The sequence below is a fragment of the Jaculus jaculus genome, chromosome 6 (assembly GCF_020740685.1).
Source record: "Jaculus jaculus isolate mJacJac1 chromosome 6, mJacJac1.mat.Y.cur, whole genome shotgun sequence".
NCBI classification, from domain to species: domain Eukaryota; kingdom Metazoa; phylum Chordata; class Mammalia; order Rodentia; family Dipodidae; genus Jaculus; species Jaculus jaculus.
The window spans coordinates 13,120,764-13,137,070 of NC_059107.1; the positions used below are offsets into that span (position 1 = coordinate 13,120,764).

Genomic DNA, 16,307 nt, shown 5'->3' on the forward strand with positions numbered 1-16,307 from the left:
ATAGGAATATACAGATGGAGTGTGGTCCATAAAGGAACAACAAGGATCCATAAGATCTGTTCTCATCCCCAGGCGACAGGGCCTTTATGAAACAGGGGTAAAGAAAAATGCCCACTTCCCACTTGGTAATTTAAGCCCATTCTAGGGAACACTGGAAATAGAGATATTGAGGTACCACACGAGGGCTATCCTCAAGAGAGAAAGCCATGTGAGTCTGAAATTATGCAGCTTAGCAAAGTAGGCTGCCATGAGCCTGTGGCATCCCTAAGCAAGGAGCCTGCCAGTCTTCTCGGTGGACAGCAACCTCATGGGAAGGCAAGCTTAGAAAAGCCCAGAGTCCCCCAAGGCACTAGAAAGCTGGGATTTTCATTCCACTATTTATTTTCACATGGAGCATAAATGAAAACAATGCATATGCATAATGTGTGTCCATGGGTTACCTGGCCGAAGTAACACAAGCAGAGTGGCAGAAACAGAAATTAGCCATCCTCGGGTATTTCGTTTTATTGATTTGACATATCAAAGTACATAAATTGACTTTAAAATGGACTTTAGAACGGAGCTGTGGAAAAATAGAGAGAACTAAACCTCGTGGTGTTATGATGTAGTTATATACCAACACACAACAGATTTCAAATGATTTTGAAACCACATCATTTGTACTTCACTAGCAGCCTGTGCCTTAAAAAAAAAAAAAAAAAAAAAAAAACTGGCAAATTTGAAATTGTTTACATTCTCCATAAAGTCAGCTCTGCAGTGGCAGGCAGTTCTGAAGTTGCTTTGTGCATTGTGAATAATCACATGGATGTTATTGGGAGCAGAAACTTCTGCAATGGAAGGAAGGTCATGGCACTGTCAGATCCATGAGGTTAGGTTAAGCCTTCCCTGAATTTTAATTAAAGTTTCATATTCACTAAAAAAAAAAAAAAATCCAAACTTTATTTTTTTTACCTCAAGCCACAGAAACAAAGGCTAACCTAGCAGCAGTGAGTACATAAACAGCTGCATGTCTGGTCTCAGAAAACTAGTTCCTGTCAAAATAAAGTTGGGAGCCAGAGAGATGGCTTAGCAGCTGGGGTGCTTGCCCACGGAGCCAAAGGTCCCAGATTCAATTCCCCAGTAACCACGTAAGCCTGATGCACAAGGTGGCACATGTGTCTGGAGTTCATGTGCAGTATTCTCTCTCTCAAATAAATAAGCAAAATATTAAAAAAATAATTCTGGGTTTACCTGGACGTGGCTGATTCCAGACCTCAGAGAGAACATTGCTGTAGTTACCTTCTTACAGTTTCCAGGGGAAGCTTCATGATGGCAACGAAATGCAGTGCATGAGCAGAGGCTGACCATCCCCTCTGCCACAGCAGGTGGAAACAGCAGGAGAGTGAGCTGAACTCTAGCAGCATGGAGTGGCTGTGCACCACACACCTCCCCCAGCAAGGCCCTTCTTCCCAAACTGCTACCAGCTAGAGATCAAGCATTCAGAACACATGAGATTATGGGGGACATCTGATCCAAAGCACCACAGCCATGTTTAAGATAACCCTCCTAATATTGCCGTCCAGGAAACAAGAAAGCCATCAAACACCTCCAGGTTGTGAGAAGAGGACTCAAATGTCAGCTTAAGAGGCTCCATGGAAAATCACTCAGAAAGTCACCATCATTGGGAACCTGTAAAATTAACATGTTCATAATGGTTATTGAAATATAAAGGACTAGGAAGTTGCTCAGTGATGAAAGCGCTTGCTGAGTTTGAATCCCTAGTGCTTACCTTTCAGCTTGGTGTGGTGGTGCATGCCTGTAATTCCAGCATGATGGTAGAGACAGCAGTGTCCCTTTGGCTGGCTACCTAACTAGCCTACAAAAAGTCAATGAGTTCTGGCTTCTGTGAGAAACTCTATCTCAAAAACTAAGAAATGAAAGAGTAATTAGGAAGGCAATCTGTCATTCTGTCATTGATCTCTGGCTGCCACATGCACATGCATGTATACTCACATATATGAACATATGCATACACACAGGCACACCACACACATACACAAAAATTATAATAAAGTTCTCATTGATGAAAGCTAGGTAACCAATTCAGACTTTATTTTTTAGATTTTTTAGTTTTCAGTTTTTGACCATGTTCTCAAATACATGCTGGTCCCCAGCTCTAGATGTTGGCATTCTAATCCTCCTGCCTCTACCTCAATTCAGTCTTTTGAATATCAATGAATAAAAAGGAAATCTCATGTTCTGTGTTGTTTCTGTGTAAGATGTAAGTTGGGCCAAATCATAAATGAGATGAAAGTTTTCTTCATAGATTATTTAACTGGAACTGGCTATTTCTAGTTCAAAACTCACATATTGGCTCCTTTCAGCAGAGACAGGCAACAGCTGAGATGTTAAGATGTTGAGGTGCCACATGCCTCCTGGTAGAAACATATCCTATGTGGGAAATGTGTTCACATCCCCTTCTCAGAACTGGAAAACATGTGACTCTGCATAGGAAAATACAATGGAATTAAAGTTATAGGTCAGGTGACTGGAAAAGGGAAGTTTTTCTTGAATTAGCCTGATGAAGCCATAAGCCTTCTGAAATCACCCAAGACCTAGTGTCAGAGGGACTGGATGTGTGGAAACTGAAGTCACGTTGCTAATTTTGAAGGAGGAATGGGTCATGAGCCCAAGACTATGACCAAATTCTAGAAGCTAGGCAAAGAAAAGCACGATATAAGTTCTGAGAAACTATCCTGGATATTTTATTTATCTGGGGGAGGGGTACGGGGAAGAGGGAGAAAAAAAAACTCAATCATTTTGAAAATACTAGGTAAGTACTTTGTTACACAAATGCTAACTGACTTGAGATTGTAAGGAATTCCTTTGTCTTTTGTGTGTCAACCATTAACAGCAGAAAAATTCATTCAAAACTAAGCAAGTAATACAGGAGAGTAAATCTATGCTAGTGACACACTGGGTATTTGCTATTAATATAAGAATGATTTATTATCGTTTGACAACTGGTGTTTGATATTAAAGAATAACTGTTATTGTGGGTTAGAATAACATGTATGGTATTATGATCATTTTTGAATACAGAAGAAAGGGTGTGATAAATAACAGCCATATGTTGAGAGGTGTTAAAGACGGATGATGAGCACATTGCCGTTGTTGATCCTTTCAGTTCTACATGTGAATATATTTTAATATTATCATAGCAAATACTAGTCAAAGTGTTAGTAGCTAATTAGACTTGTGAAATATTTTGGGAACCAAACAAGCCACATTCAGAGGCTCAGTTTGACCAGCAAGCTGTCAACAGGAAATTTCTGCAAGGAATTCTCAAATCTTTCATTTCACCTGAGATAAACATCTTTTCTTCTGCCTTGTGCCTCTATTGCTCTGAAAAGCCTGATGATAAGGGCCTCCTTTTATACACACCGGTGGCTCAGGGCATTAAAATGGCCAAAAGAGAATTTGCTCAGAACGAGTGAGCACACAGGATAATATGCATAATTGTGTTGAATAGTGCCTCCTGGTATCCACTGTGTTCTTTGGATCCACCTCATTTCACTCCTGCAAATATTTCTTTAAAAAGGCAATAAGTTTGTTTCAATTTCTGACAGCCTGAGGTGTTCTGAAATGCTGGCTAATCTCATTTCCCATGTTATCTCTGTCTATGTTTCAGGATGGAATGGGGAACTTGAGAATCACAGAGAAAGGCCTGAAGCTAGAGGGAGACTCAGAATTCCTACAACCTCTCTACGCCAAAGAAATCCAGTCCCGACCAGTAAGTGTTTGCTGAAAGAAGAATAATTGCTCTGAAATCAAAATCTAGGGAAATTTACTTTGCTCTCAGCTACACTAGAAGATAGAAGTGAGTGGGTAACCCAAGAGTGAGATGAATTTCATCCAAGGCTTTATCATAGTGATGGTGCTATAAGCAAGTGGGATGGCCTCTCAGAACCCCTCTCCTGGCCAACAGAAGGTAAAAGCCCTGGTAATCAGCCTTAGAAGTGAACTAGACCATGAATGGAGGGACACTTTCTGTACCTGTGACTATGCAGCATAGTGTTACTACTGCTTCTAATTGCTGACCCATGCAAAGCCATCTCTGTAAACACCCCTGTGAAGAATTAGAGCTTTTGACATCCATTAACACTTCGTAGGCTGCAACCACTGTTACTTAGAATCCACTCATCATCAGCAACTAAACCCTGACACTGTCCTCCATCACTGGACAGTGTGCCGTGTACAGGCACATAGCTTTCCACACCCTGCCAGCATAGCATTTAATTCAGATTGGTCCGTTGGAGTAGGAACTATTATTGCTGAATTTTACATGTTGGAGGATCAAAGCTTAGAAAAAAAAAAAGTCACATGTTGTAAAATAAGAAGGTATAGATTTCAGTTCTGGAAATCTGATTTTAAAGCCTTTTCTTAACCACAGTCTCCAATGAAAGATTTGTTTATCCTTAATCCTTTTTGCCCTCTCTTATGATAGAAGTATATCCCCCATGCCTTGCTTTCATGAATTAATATTTTCAAACTTGATTTTAGAGGGCAATTTCTTGGCTAGTTGGTATTGCTGTTTGAATGTGAAATGTCCCCCATAGGCTTATGTGTGTAAAGCCTTTAGGAGTAGGGTCCTCACGGAAGGAAAGGATGCACTGGGTGGGGGTGCTTGTGGGGCAGAACTTTAGGTTCACAGCCCAGTCCTACATCTTGGCCAGCCTCGGCTTCACAGTCTTGGGGAATGTGAGCAGCAGCCTTAAACTCCTGGCACTCCGGCCTCCAGCCTGTCCCCCTGCTGAGCTTTGCCTGTCATAACGGACTCTTTCCTCAAACCAAAATGAACCAAAACAGCCATGTTAAGTTGCCTCTTGTCCATTATTCGATCACAATGATAAGACAGCTAGTAAGTTAATTCTTTTTCCTTAAGTTCTTATTTTTTGTTTTATTTTGGGTGACACAATAGAATGTGCTGGTTAAAAAGGATTATCAATGCATTAGCTTTCTGTAGCATGAGTCTGTGAACCAGAAATAACTGGATAGTTCCTAAAAGCATCATTTGCATTGTGTGCATTGATAAGCACAATTAATGAAGTGAAGCAAATTGGTGCATTATTTGATTTTTTTTTATGAGTAACATCTAAAGATGTAACTAACTGAATTGGCAGCAATTTACTTCCCTTCCAGCTTTATCAAAGAAAGAGACAGAGGGCCACTATGTCCAAATCACCAAAACTAGCAAATCAATTCAGCCACATGGTGCCATTTAGCAAGTTTTCAGGGACCCACAGGCTTGGATGCTTCGAATACCATGGGGAGCCTGAATACGTTCACTGGTAACAGATCCACTGCCCACTGCTGCTGTCTCTGTCCCCTAGATGTAGCAGCGAGGAGAGTCTATGCCCAATGGTGGCAGGTGGAAATTCAACCCTACACTGGATAGAGACAATTTTGAGCAGTTAAACCATCACCTGGCACAATTAGCAAGGTCTAGCCCAATGAGAGAACCCATGTCCTAATTCTAATTGTCAATCTCTAAGCCCTGACTCTAATAATAATAATAATAATAATAATAATAATAATAATAATGTAGACAATGTTTCTAAGGAATGATACTGAGGTTGTCCTCTGGTCTCCACAGGTACAGACACACACATATTCACACACACACTCACACATACACACATGCATGTTCACACACACAAACACATGCACACTCATAGACACCCATGCAGTCACTTTCATGTACATTGCCTTTTGTTGATGATTAGTTTCCCCAGCCTTACAAGGTTGTTAGTGAAGTTGGCTGCTTGAGGCTCTTGCACTGCAGATGGCTAGTTGTCTAAACCACTGCTACATATTGGCCAGTTCCCTGTAACGAAGCTGGTAAACATTTTCTGTAAACAGATAGAGAATAGATATTTTGGGCCTTTTCCCTTAGTATTACAACTAAGCGTAAAAACCCACTCAGAGGTCACACAGAAATAGACCACAGGCTCTATATTGCAACCCACCCATGTAAATGGTGTTTCCATAGGGATGTAAATGCTTGTATCCAGCTTGATGTGTGGTACAAGTAATAGATTTTTAAACATCACTGGATAGAAAAAATGGTGTGTGTTTAAAACAGTTTTTTTTGAAATAAGCGTCCTTGGTATGAAATCAGAGCCATACAAAGCATTTAAGTGCTGTGTTTTGGTAAATTTAAAACAGCTTACCTTGCTGGGCATGGTGGCACATGCCTTTAATCCCAGCACTCAGGAGGCAGAGGTAGGAGCATCACCATGAGTTCAAGGAAACCCTGAGACTACATAGTGAATTACAGGTCAGCCTGAGCTACAGAAAGACCCTACCTCAGAAAACTAAAAAAAAAAAAAAAAAAAAAAAAAAAAAAAAAAAATCTTAAAGAAAAATACCTGGTACATCTCTTATGTCCATGTGCCCACAGAGATTATATAAAAAAATATGTCAACCATCCTGTCTGTCTATAAATTAGCCAGTTGGTCCTAACTCAGAGATATACTTGGTTGAACAATTAAAAAGTAATGATAATACAAAAAAACAAACATCATATTGGAAAAATCAATGGGTTAAATTCAAATCACTACATAGAGAAGAAAAGAATATACTGTTTCTATTCCTATTAATAAAATATTTTCTGTTAAAAATTAATAGAAGGCAGAGCCGTATGAATTTTTCCCTGATAACAAAGTATTTTCTACATAAAATAGAGACAATGTAGTCATACAGAAATAGGGAGTAGTGTGTTACTCATGGCAACTGTATTAGTTACATTTCTTGTTGCTATGACAACATGCCTTGCCAAAGCAACTTAAGGAAGGCAAGGATAATCCTGGTTCACAGTTTAAAGATACAGTCCGTTATGGCGGGGAAGCAATGGAGAAGGGTTACACTGTGTCAAGAAGAAGAAGATGAATTCTGGTATTTTCTCCTTTGTATTAAGTCCCCGGACCATGGGAAAGTATTTCTTACGTGAGGGTGAGTCTTCGCAATTCAACTAATCTAATCTAGAGCCATTGCACACAGGCCCAGTGAATTTTTTTCCCCCATAGTGATTCTAATTCCCATCAAGTAGAAAATCAAGATTAAATATTATACTTAGAAAGGTAACATTTGAATCTTTTTGAAATAATACAAGGAGAAGCAAGTTTGTTGATAGAAAAACTTAAACAAGCAAGTTTAGCCAATCTTTTGGGTTTGTCTATATGATGCCCCTGTCTTCACCAGTCAGAGATAAATGCCAACAGAATTGGAAGTATATATTGCATATAACATTCATGATATTTTATTTTACTGCCCAAAGGTGCTAGAATTAGACTTGTTGTTATGCCCTATTTGACTTATAAAATAGGATACTCAGGAATTCATTTTCCAACCCAAGAATTAAAATAGTTCCTATAAAAAAAAAAAAAAGAATTGGAGTTCTGTTATCTAAAAACGGGCAAAATGGTGGCTTGGTGCCACTGATTTAGCCTCCCATACTACGTGCTTTTACACTCCCGTGATGCTGCCTTGCACCTTCCACTCTGTTTGGCAACTTTCCATCGTACTCTGTCAAGCTAAGCCTCTTCGTTTTTGTTTTGTTTCATTTTATTGTACTGACCATTGCTCCTCTATGACCTAGGGAAGACCTCTCTGATAGGATTTGCTGCTTGTATTCCACTGGGCACCTCCTTCTGCTTTTCCCAGTGGACATGGGAACGAGCTGGGCCACATGAGGATGAGTAATGAAGCGTTACTGGACTTCAGTGTGGCCCTGTGTTTCACTGATCTGAGAAGGACTCATGTTAGTTTAACAGTACCCACAATGTTTAGTACCATATCTGATCTCATTAGTGAAGGTTGCAGCCCTGGTAAAATCACTAAAAATTGACAAGTGTCATTGAAATCACTTAGGAAGACAAACTAATGAGAAATGCTCACCTTCGAAGAAAAATCTAAAAAAAAAAAAGAAGTTTGTGAAGGAAAAAAGTGATATACACTGGAAAGAGTAACAAAGAGGCTGGGAGAAGTTTTTGTTTTACATTTTTAATTGTGAAAAACTATAAATATTAAAGAGCACATGTAATATGTGCGCAAAAAAGTTTTGCCTGGAAATTCAATGAATTCTCCTGACCTTCTAGCTTCAGCCACATAGGTGTACAGCCTCTATGTCATAAGTATCATGCTATAAGAAAATAAGTTGAGTGTAAGTTGAGAAAAACATACACTTAAATATTGATAGTATCCAAAGACAGCTTGTCCTAGAAACACTTATTCTGAACTACATTGTATTCCTTAATTTTGTAAAGTTTAGGACTATAATTCCTTAAAAGTCTGTATTGGAATCTCTATTTCAATGTAATTGAATTTCTTTTCTCTTTCTAAATACAAATATCAATTTTTGGTGGGAGCTATGGATTAGTAGTTTAAATTAATGAATATTGACGAGAACATCATTCACAAAATTTCATCTTGGACAAAAGATCACTCCTTCCTCTCCTGATTCTGGAATTAGAGGAGAGTTTTGCATATTAATGAGAAGTGGCAAAGGACCCCCGTGCTCCAGGCTTATCACAGCAGGACGGTTGAGACACTCAGGAAGTTCCTCGCTCTGCACTCGAGGGTGGACATGTGGGTCCTGACCTAGCGCTGTACTCACTTGAGATGTTCCAACCGAGAGGGCGAACTGGTGACATCACAGTCATTGTTCACCCTGCGTATCAAAGGACATGGCTCTTTTTGTCCTTCTAACCACAAAAGAGCATAATCTAAGGCAGGAAGCCCAGAATATTTGAATTCTGGAAGCTCTGTATGTGACAAGAAAGCAGACTTGAGCTGGCAGACACACACACGGATCATTCAGCTGCGACAAGCATATCCGTGTCCCTGGTTAGTTTAGAAATCAAATGGAGGCTGCAGTGGCGTCTCCTCAGTAAGACAAACAGCTTCAACTCCCAGCTGAACACAGCGCACACAAAACAGCATTTTTTCCATGCCACTTGCATGGAACGTGAGCATCTTGCTGTCTCTAATTAAGAAGTTAACTGGACCATAAAGTATTGCTCGAGTAAAAAGAAGTGATTTGTACTGAGTCAGAGGGGTGCATCTCTGCTCACAAATAGATTATGAGTAGTATTAAAAATTTGGAAGGGTCATCAATAAGCCCATCTGTACAGTGAAGCCAGCTGCCATTCCCCAAATGCATCTCTCTACTTACACACTGTTAATTTATTGTGGACAATAGTGTGAGCCAGCTGCTTACTTTTATTTTTTTTTTCCCTTCATTTTTTTGAACAGACACAATTTTTTGAACAGACACAAACTTTGACTTGATCAATGCTCAGTACTAGGTTTGTTATTCCTGGGAAATAGATGTAAGTATTCAATGGCTTTTGGCTGCTGCTGAATTTAAATTGACTGGTAAAGTTCTTGTTGTTCCTCTACATTAGAGAAAGTATATATGTTGTAGTTCATGCTGATGATGTAAAGATTACTAAGCACTTTGGTCAGGTGTTAATTTCAACTATGTCACCCCGGGCTATAGCAGAGGAAACCATTGCAAGGATAATGCTTGGGAAGTCGTCATGATGGGACTTAAAGGTCATTGGCAGGCAGGCTGCCTGGAATTCTCCACACTGGTCATGGTATGGAAAAGTCCATCATATGCAGCTCATTGGTCTGAAGGCCTGTAAGTCACTTGGGTTTTGATTGATGCCAATAAACTGTCAACATTCCTTCTTTGCCCTGTATTCAACATATCCATGAAATATTGGAAATAACTTATGAGAATTGTGTACAGTATCCTAGATTTTTTTTAAAAAGATTATGATCAATGAAATTCTAAATTAGAATAGGAGGCAGGGTTGGTGCAAGTTGATAGAACACAAGGAAAAAAATGCCAAGCCTAGAGTTTGCTTGTGAATTTTCCAAAAGGAGAGGAAGAGTATTGAATGAAGACTGTGATATTTATGCTCTCGACACAGAATAATAGAATTCACTTAAAATACACTGGGCAGGGTGGAGATACAACGCTGGCGGGTTAGTGTTCTGTAAAGGAAACCAAACCCAAGGACTCAGGTTTGCCTCCCAGTGTCCCGCTAATCGGTAGTGAGCCTTGAACCAGTTCTTCTCTGTGTCCCAGCTTCTTTACCTGTTGCATATGATCACCAATTTTCTACAAATTGGTTAAAAGTCCTACATTTTCTCTAAGCAATTTTTACTTGTAACACCAAATCCAAATGAATTCACCCCCCAAACCTGTTGCCCCACTCATTCAGTTTTCCTGTTACCAGTCACAGGATGCTGGAGCCCCGGAGGGGGTTCCCCAAGGCACAGCTTGAAAAATGCTACCCTCACTCATCCAAGCATTGCTCCATAGCACTTCCTCATGCAGCCATTCCCTGGCTAGCACAAATGGAAAAGATCCCTTGCTGGTAGCTTTAATTGTTATATGACTTCACATCATCTCACATTAATTATGTATATTTATGTATTGGATGTATACACTCTTAATTATCTATATAGTTGTCTGTTTGTTTCCTCTAGTCTCCATAATAGCAAGAACATTGTGATGGTTACTAAGTGGTGTTCTTTTCATTACAGTAATCATTTTGCTATAGACATATATCATATGATGACATGTTGTAATCCCTAAACATTTAAACACACACCATACACACACACACACACAGACACACACAAACGCTCTGGAGCACCACTTCTTCAATTCAGATTCTAGGTCTTTCAATTTAATAGCTTTATGAACTATGTGACTTTAAGCAAGTTTCTTATCTTTTTCTGTGACTCACTTCACTCCCTATAAAATGAGTGCAATTGGAGATTATTATGACACCTTTTATAACAGTACATAAGTTAATATTTGTAACTATGGAATAGCCCCCTTAATGTCACTAAATTTTACTATAATAATTATACATCATTAGCATTTTTTTATTTGTTTGCACACATGTGTGTGCACATGCGTGCATCAGGGTCTCCTGCCACTGCAAACAGAACATCAGATATCTGTGGTACTTTTTACATCTGACTTCCCATGGTTGTGGGAAACTGTACCCAAGACAGCAGGCTTTGCAATGAAGCACCTTCACCCAATGACCCATGTCCCAGTCCTTCATTAATATTTTACAATATTATTGGGACTGTTTACTAGAATCATTTCTAGATTAGTTCCTGTTATGTGGTAGTATACCATTTTCATTTTAATTAATGAAAGTTCTCACCGGTCCCTCAGGCTCAAAGATGCTGTAGGAACCTTTCAGGAAGAAGCAGAGACAAATACATCATTAATAGGAAGTTTCTATGTGGACTAATACCTTTATTATGCACATGCTAAGTATTCAGTTATGTGACAGATGGTGTGAGCTACAATGTGGCCTGAAGCCCTGGGAAAATGACATCTGAGAGAGCAAAAAAAGAGATGAAAGTGGACTAATGGTTTGAAGCCCATCTTTCCCACTCTGCAGTTTTGACCTGCAGCTATCTTGACTCATGTCATCTGTTGGGAAATGAATGTTCTTAAGAGTAGATATGTGTTATGAAGAGACAGTTGAACAGAACAAAATTAGTGCTTCCAGCCCTTCAAATCCTGGAGCTTCTCATCTCCATTACCGTAACTTATCAGCATCACCTGACACTCAATTGTAAGGCATTTCTGTCTTAGTCCCATTTGTGCTGATATAATGGACTGATACAACTGCTGTGGGCCGATAAGCCACTGATACACTTGTAGTGATATAATAACTACCTGATGCTGAGACTGCTTCTTGATTATTCCTTAAAAACACATTTGAGGGAAAAGATGTGTACCAGGGGCCGCTGTCGTCTGCTGATGTTCTTTTGATGGTAAGGAAAGCTCGGCCGCAGTCTCAGAGTGCCTGACTGCCAGAGACCCCTGCTGAGCGCTCTGAGCACTCGGGAAGAAGAGTGCAAATAGAAGCCAGCCTTTAAAAAGTGCATGTTCTGCTATGTTTTTTAAAGCTTTGTTGTGCTTCACTATTAAATTGTTAGCAAAAAAAAAAAAAAAAAAAAAACTGTTGCTCTAAAAATTGTTTTTCACAATGCCTCAATCACAACAGACTTATCCAACAACCCCAGTTGCACCCAGGTTTATAATTGCTGTTGCGTGTTGCACTCTTGGTCCTAATTTTAAAACCTTGCTCCTTGTCAGAAACACTAATGATTTTTCAGAGGATGCAATTTCAGAGGCTGGAGCAAACACCTCATTGGCATATGGAATTGTAAGCAAGTCCTTACTGTGACTTTTTGTGACCTCTACTAGCAGCTAAGTGTAACCTTCTGATGTAACGTAGTACAAATTATGACCAGAGATGAGTTTCAATGGTGATGGCCTAAATTATTAACAGAGACTTTCCACTTCCTTGAATGATCCTGTTTCTTTTCTTTCCTTTTTGATCAGCAATGGCCATGCCTCTAGGGAAATAAAAAATTGTCTGCAAAGTAACTGAGGCTTTTAAGACTAACAAATACTTTGGAGGTGAACGTGTTACATGTTGGAGGGAAATAATGAAGGAGAGGAAGATCATGACAGAAGTCACTATTTTGGAAAAGTGAGACAGAGTGCCATGACATCTTCCTTGGGGGTGCAGGGCCACAGCTTGCTTCCCCTCCTAAGACAGAGCTCCATTTTGCAGCATCAGAGTCATGGAAATAAAAAAAAGTGTCGTCTCTCAAGAGTGAAATGCAGTACAGATGGTAGGATAATTGAAGTATTCCACCATCAAGCCAAATAGATTGGTTTTAGCCCTCAATTAAGGCTCAGTTATGTTAATAAACATGAGAGGAATGCTTGTGGAACGAAGATTTATCCTTAGACGGTAGCTCATAAAGAGATAAGACATAAACTTGGGCTTATGTTTAACTGATTTATTAGTTATCCCCAGTTTTTAAAAATACGTATATTGATTTATTTGCAAGGAGAGAGAAAGAGTGAAAGAGAGAAATGGTGCATCAGGACCTCCAGCCACTGCCTCCAGACGCATGCACCACGTGCTGCATCTACTTATACAGGACTAGGGAATCAAACCTGGGTCCGTAGGCTTCACAGGCAAGTACCTTAGCCACTAAGCAATCTCTCCAGTACTGTTCCAAGGTTTTCGTTTTTGTGTTTTTTTTTTTTCCTAACTTCAGTTTTCCACAAACCAAAGATCACTTAGTTCTTTGCATGCTGGCTTATTTTTGGCTTGTCTGCCATGTGAGCTTGGTGAGAGGTAACACTCATTACCATGATTCTGGTCACCTCATGAAGGCTTTCCCAAGTTCTTTCGAAAGCAGCATAATTTAACAGCATCTGAGTCATGGAGGATCGTGGTTCTACTGTGCCCCCTCCATTTGCCTTTCAGTGAAAAATGTGATGCTGTTAAGTGGTGAGTCCTTTAAGAAATGACTGGGGATCCTCATTGGAGAATATGGTTTTAAGATCCTTAATTAAAAAAAAAAAAAAAAAAAAAACAGAGGAAGCTGGGCGTGGTGATGCACGCCTTTAATCCCAGCACTCAGGAGGCAGAGGTAGGCGGATTGCCGTGAGTTTGAGGCCACTCTGAGACCCCATAGTGAATTTCAGGTCAGCCTGGGCTAGAGTAAGACCCTACCTTGAAAAAAAAAATAAATAAAAGAAAAAAAAAACAAACAAAAAAAATCAGGGTAGAGGGATGGCTTAGGAGTTAATGTACTTGCCTACAAAGCCAAAGGACCCAGGTTTGATTACCCAGGACCCACATAAGCCTGATGCATAAGGTGGCGTGAGTCTGGAGTCCACTGGTAGTGGCTAGAGGCCTTGGTGCACCTATTCTCTCTGTCTCTCTCAATTAAATAAATAAAATTTAACATTTAAAAGAAAAAGAATTCATATAACATTTGCTGCTCTTTCACCCATCCAGTCCCTTTCACCATGTGAGAACAGTATTCCTCCCCTATGGAAGACACAGAAGTGTGATCTTGGAAGCAGACAGCATCCGTACGAGAGAGCTGAGGTAGCTGAACTCGACCCTGGGCTTCTCAGTATCCAGAACAATGAAAAGATAAATTTCTATTATTTATACATTAATCTGTGAATTCTTTTTTATGTCTGCACAAATGGGACTCAGGCAGTACTGCCCAAAGATGTGCAATAAAAAGAAAATGGGACTGACATCCTGACAGACATGTTACAAGTGTGGGATGGCTAGCCCTCCCGCAGTGATGGAGGTTGAGAGGTCATGGCCATCCGTATTTGGATGACAGCACAAGCTACTCTTCGTTGCATGGAACCCACATATGTTACAGGGCTGAGGTCCCATGAGGCCCAGCAATATTTCTTATATGGTCAACCTCTGTGTTTTGATATTTAAAGTTGGCCCAGACAGCAAAATTTCCATGTATTTTTCAAATTACTCCTGGGAGGAAAAAAATGTTTTTTCACTTACAAAGTATAGTTTCCCTGGGATTTACACATATAGCCTTGCTCAGTATATCTAAGGCCACAAAGAGACACTGTGTCTAGGCTAAGGAAAGGAGATAAGAAACCCGTGGAGATGTCTGGACACTGGAACTGCTCTGTTCTGGAGATAACTGAGATATTCCTCCCAAGAAATGGGGAATGGCAGCAGAATTTTAAAGTGTTCCTAAGTCCTCACTAGATTTTCCTGTTCTAATTAAAAATCAACAAACTTTACCTTTAATATGTATTAAAATATTTGGTATTAGATAACTTAAACAAACTAGTTGGTGTTACAGTAGATTTTGGAGGTCCAGCCAGTTAGTAATCACTTATGAATGGCTACCAAATTTGAATCTAAAGAATGTATTATTAGATCCTCATGATGTAAAAGCTAATTAGAGAGTGCTGATGTAAAATGGACTCATTTCACTCTTCTGTGGTGACCCTGTAAAGAAGCTGTCAATCTGGTCTCCTCATTAGATACAAGCAGCCAAGTCTTAACCATCTTATAAGGGACACACATCTGACTGTGCGGCTGGCCTCACAGCCATCTGTCATTAACTGCCATGTTCTCATGCCTTGAAGGGAAGATGGAAGAGCCAGGGAGATGGTTCAGTGGGTACGAGCACTTGCCACACAAGCGTGAGGGCATGAAAGGTCCCAAGTTTTATTCCCAACCCTCACATTAAAAAAAAAAAAAAAAAAGCCAGGGGGACTGGAGAGATGGCTTAGTGGTTAAGGCAATTGCCTCCAAAGCCAAAGACCCAGGTGTGATTCCCCAGGACTCACATAAGCCAGATACAAAGGTGGCCCATGTGTCTGGAGTTCATTTGTAGTGGCTAGAGATCCTGCATGCCCATTCTTTCCCTCTCTCTCTAGTGCGTTCTCTCTCTCTCTCTCTCTCTCTCTCTCTCTCTCTCTTTCTATCTCTCTCTGCCTCTCAAATTAATAAATAAAAATTATTTATTTATTTATTTATTTATTTATTTATTTATTTAAGGTCCCAGTAGTTAATCTGTGGTTTTATTGCCTGAACAATTGGGGTTATATTCAGAAAGTCTTTGCCAAGAGCCAATATGTTCAAGGGTTGCCAATACTTTTTCCTCTGGCAATTTCAGAGTTTCAGGTCTGATGTTAAGGTCTTTAGTCCATTTGGATTTAATTGTTGTGCATGGAGAGCAAGAATAATCTATTTTCATCCTGCTACAGATACATATCCAGTTTTCCCAACACCATATGCTGAAGAGGCTGTCTTTTCTCCAATGAGTATTTTTGGCATTTTTATCAAATATCAGCTGGCAATAGCTACCTGGACTTATATCTGGGTCCTCTATTCTGTTCCATTGATCTACATATCACCTTGTGTGCCAGTACCATGCTGTTTTTGTTACTATGGCTCTGTAGTATAGGTTAAAATCAGGTACGGTGATAACTCCCAACTTATTTTTGTTGCTCAGAATTATTTTAGATATTCAAGGTAATTTGTGATTGCAAATAAATTTTTGGATTGTTTTTCTATTTCTGTGAAGAGTGCCTTTTGAATTTTGATGGGTATTGCATTAAATGTCTAGATTGCTTTTGGTAGCATTGCCATTTTCACAATATTGACTCTTTCAGTCCAGGAACAAGGGATGTTTTTCCATTTCCTAATGTCTTCTGCAATTTTTCACTTGAGTGTTTTATAATTTTCCTTGTAGAGATCCTTTACTTCCTTGGTTAGGTTTATTCCAAGGTACTTTATTTCTTTGATGCAATTGTGAATGGGAGTGATCTCTGATTTCATCCTCTGTATGTTTGTTGTTAGCATATAGGACTGCTACTGATTTCTGTGTATTTATTTTGTATCCTGCTACAT

The 16,307-nt window shown here is 39.6% G+C and overlaps 1 protein-coding gene across 2 annotated transcripts in view; it reads left to right on the forward strand.

Annotated features, from left to right (window-relative positions):
• Window positions 1–16,307, forward strand: part of Sgcd (sarcoglycan delta) — a 538,890-nt gene that overhangs the window by 331,634 nt on the left and 190,949 nt on the right. For both annotated transcript variants that reach the window (XM_045151666.1, XM_004657469.2), the window contains exon 3: window positions 3,671–3,772. In XM_045151666.1, the coding sequence (XP_045007601.1) occupies window positions 3,671–3,772 (102 nt within the window). The remainder of the gene's footprint in view (window positions 1–3,670; window positions 3,773–16,307) is intronic.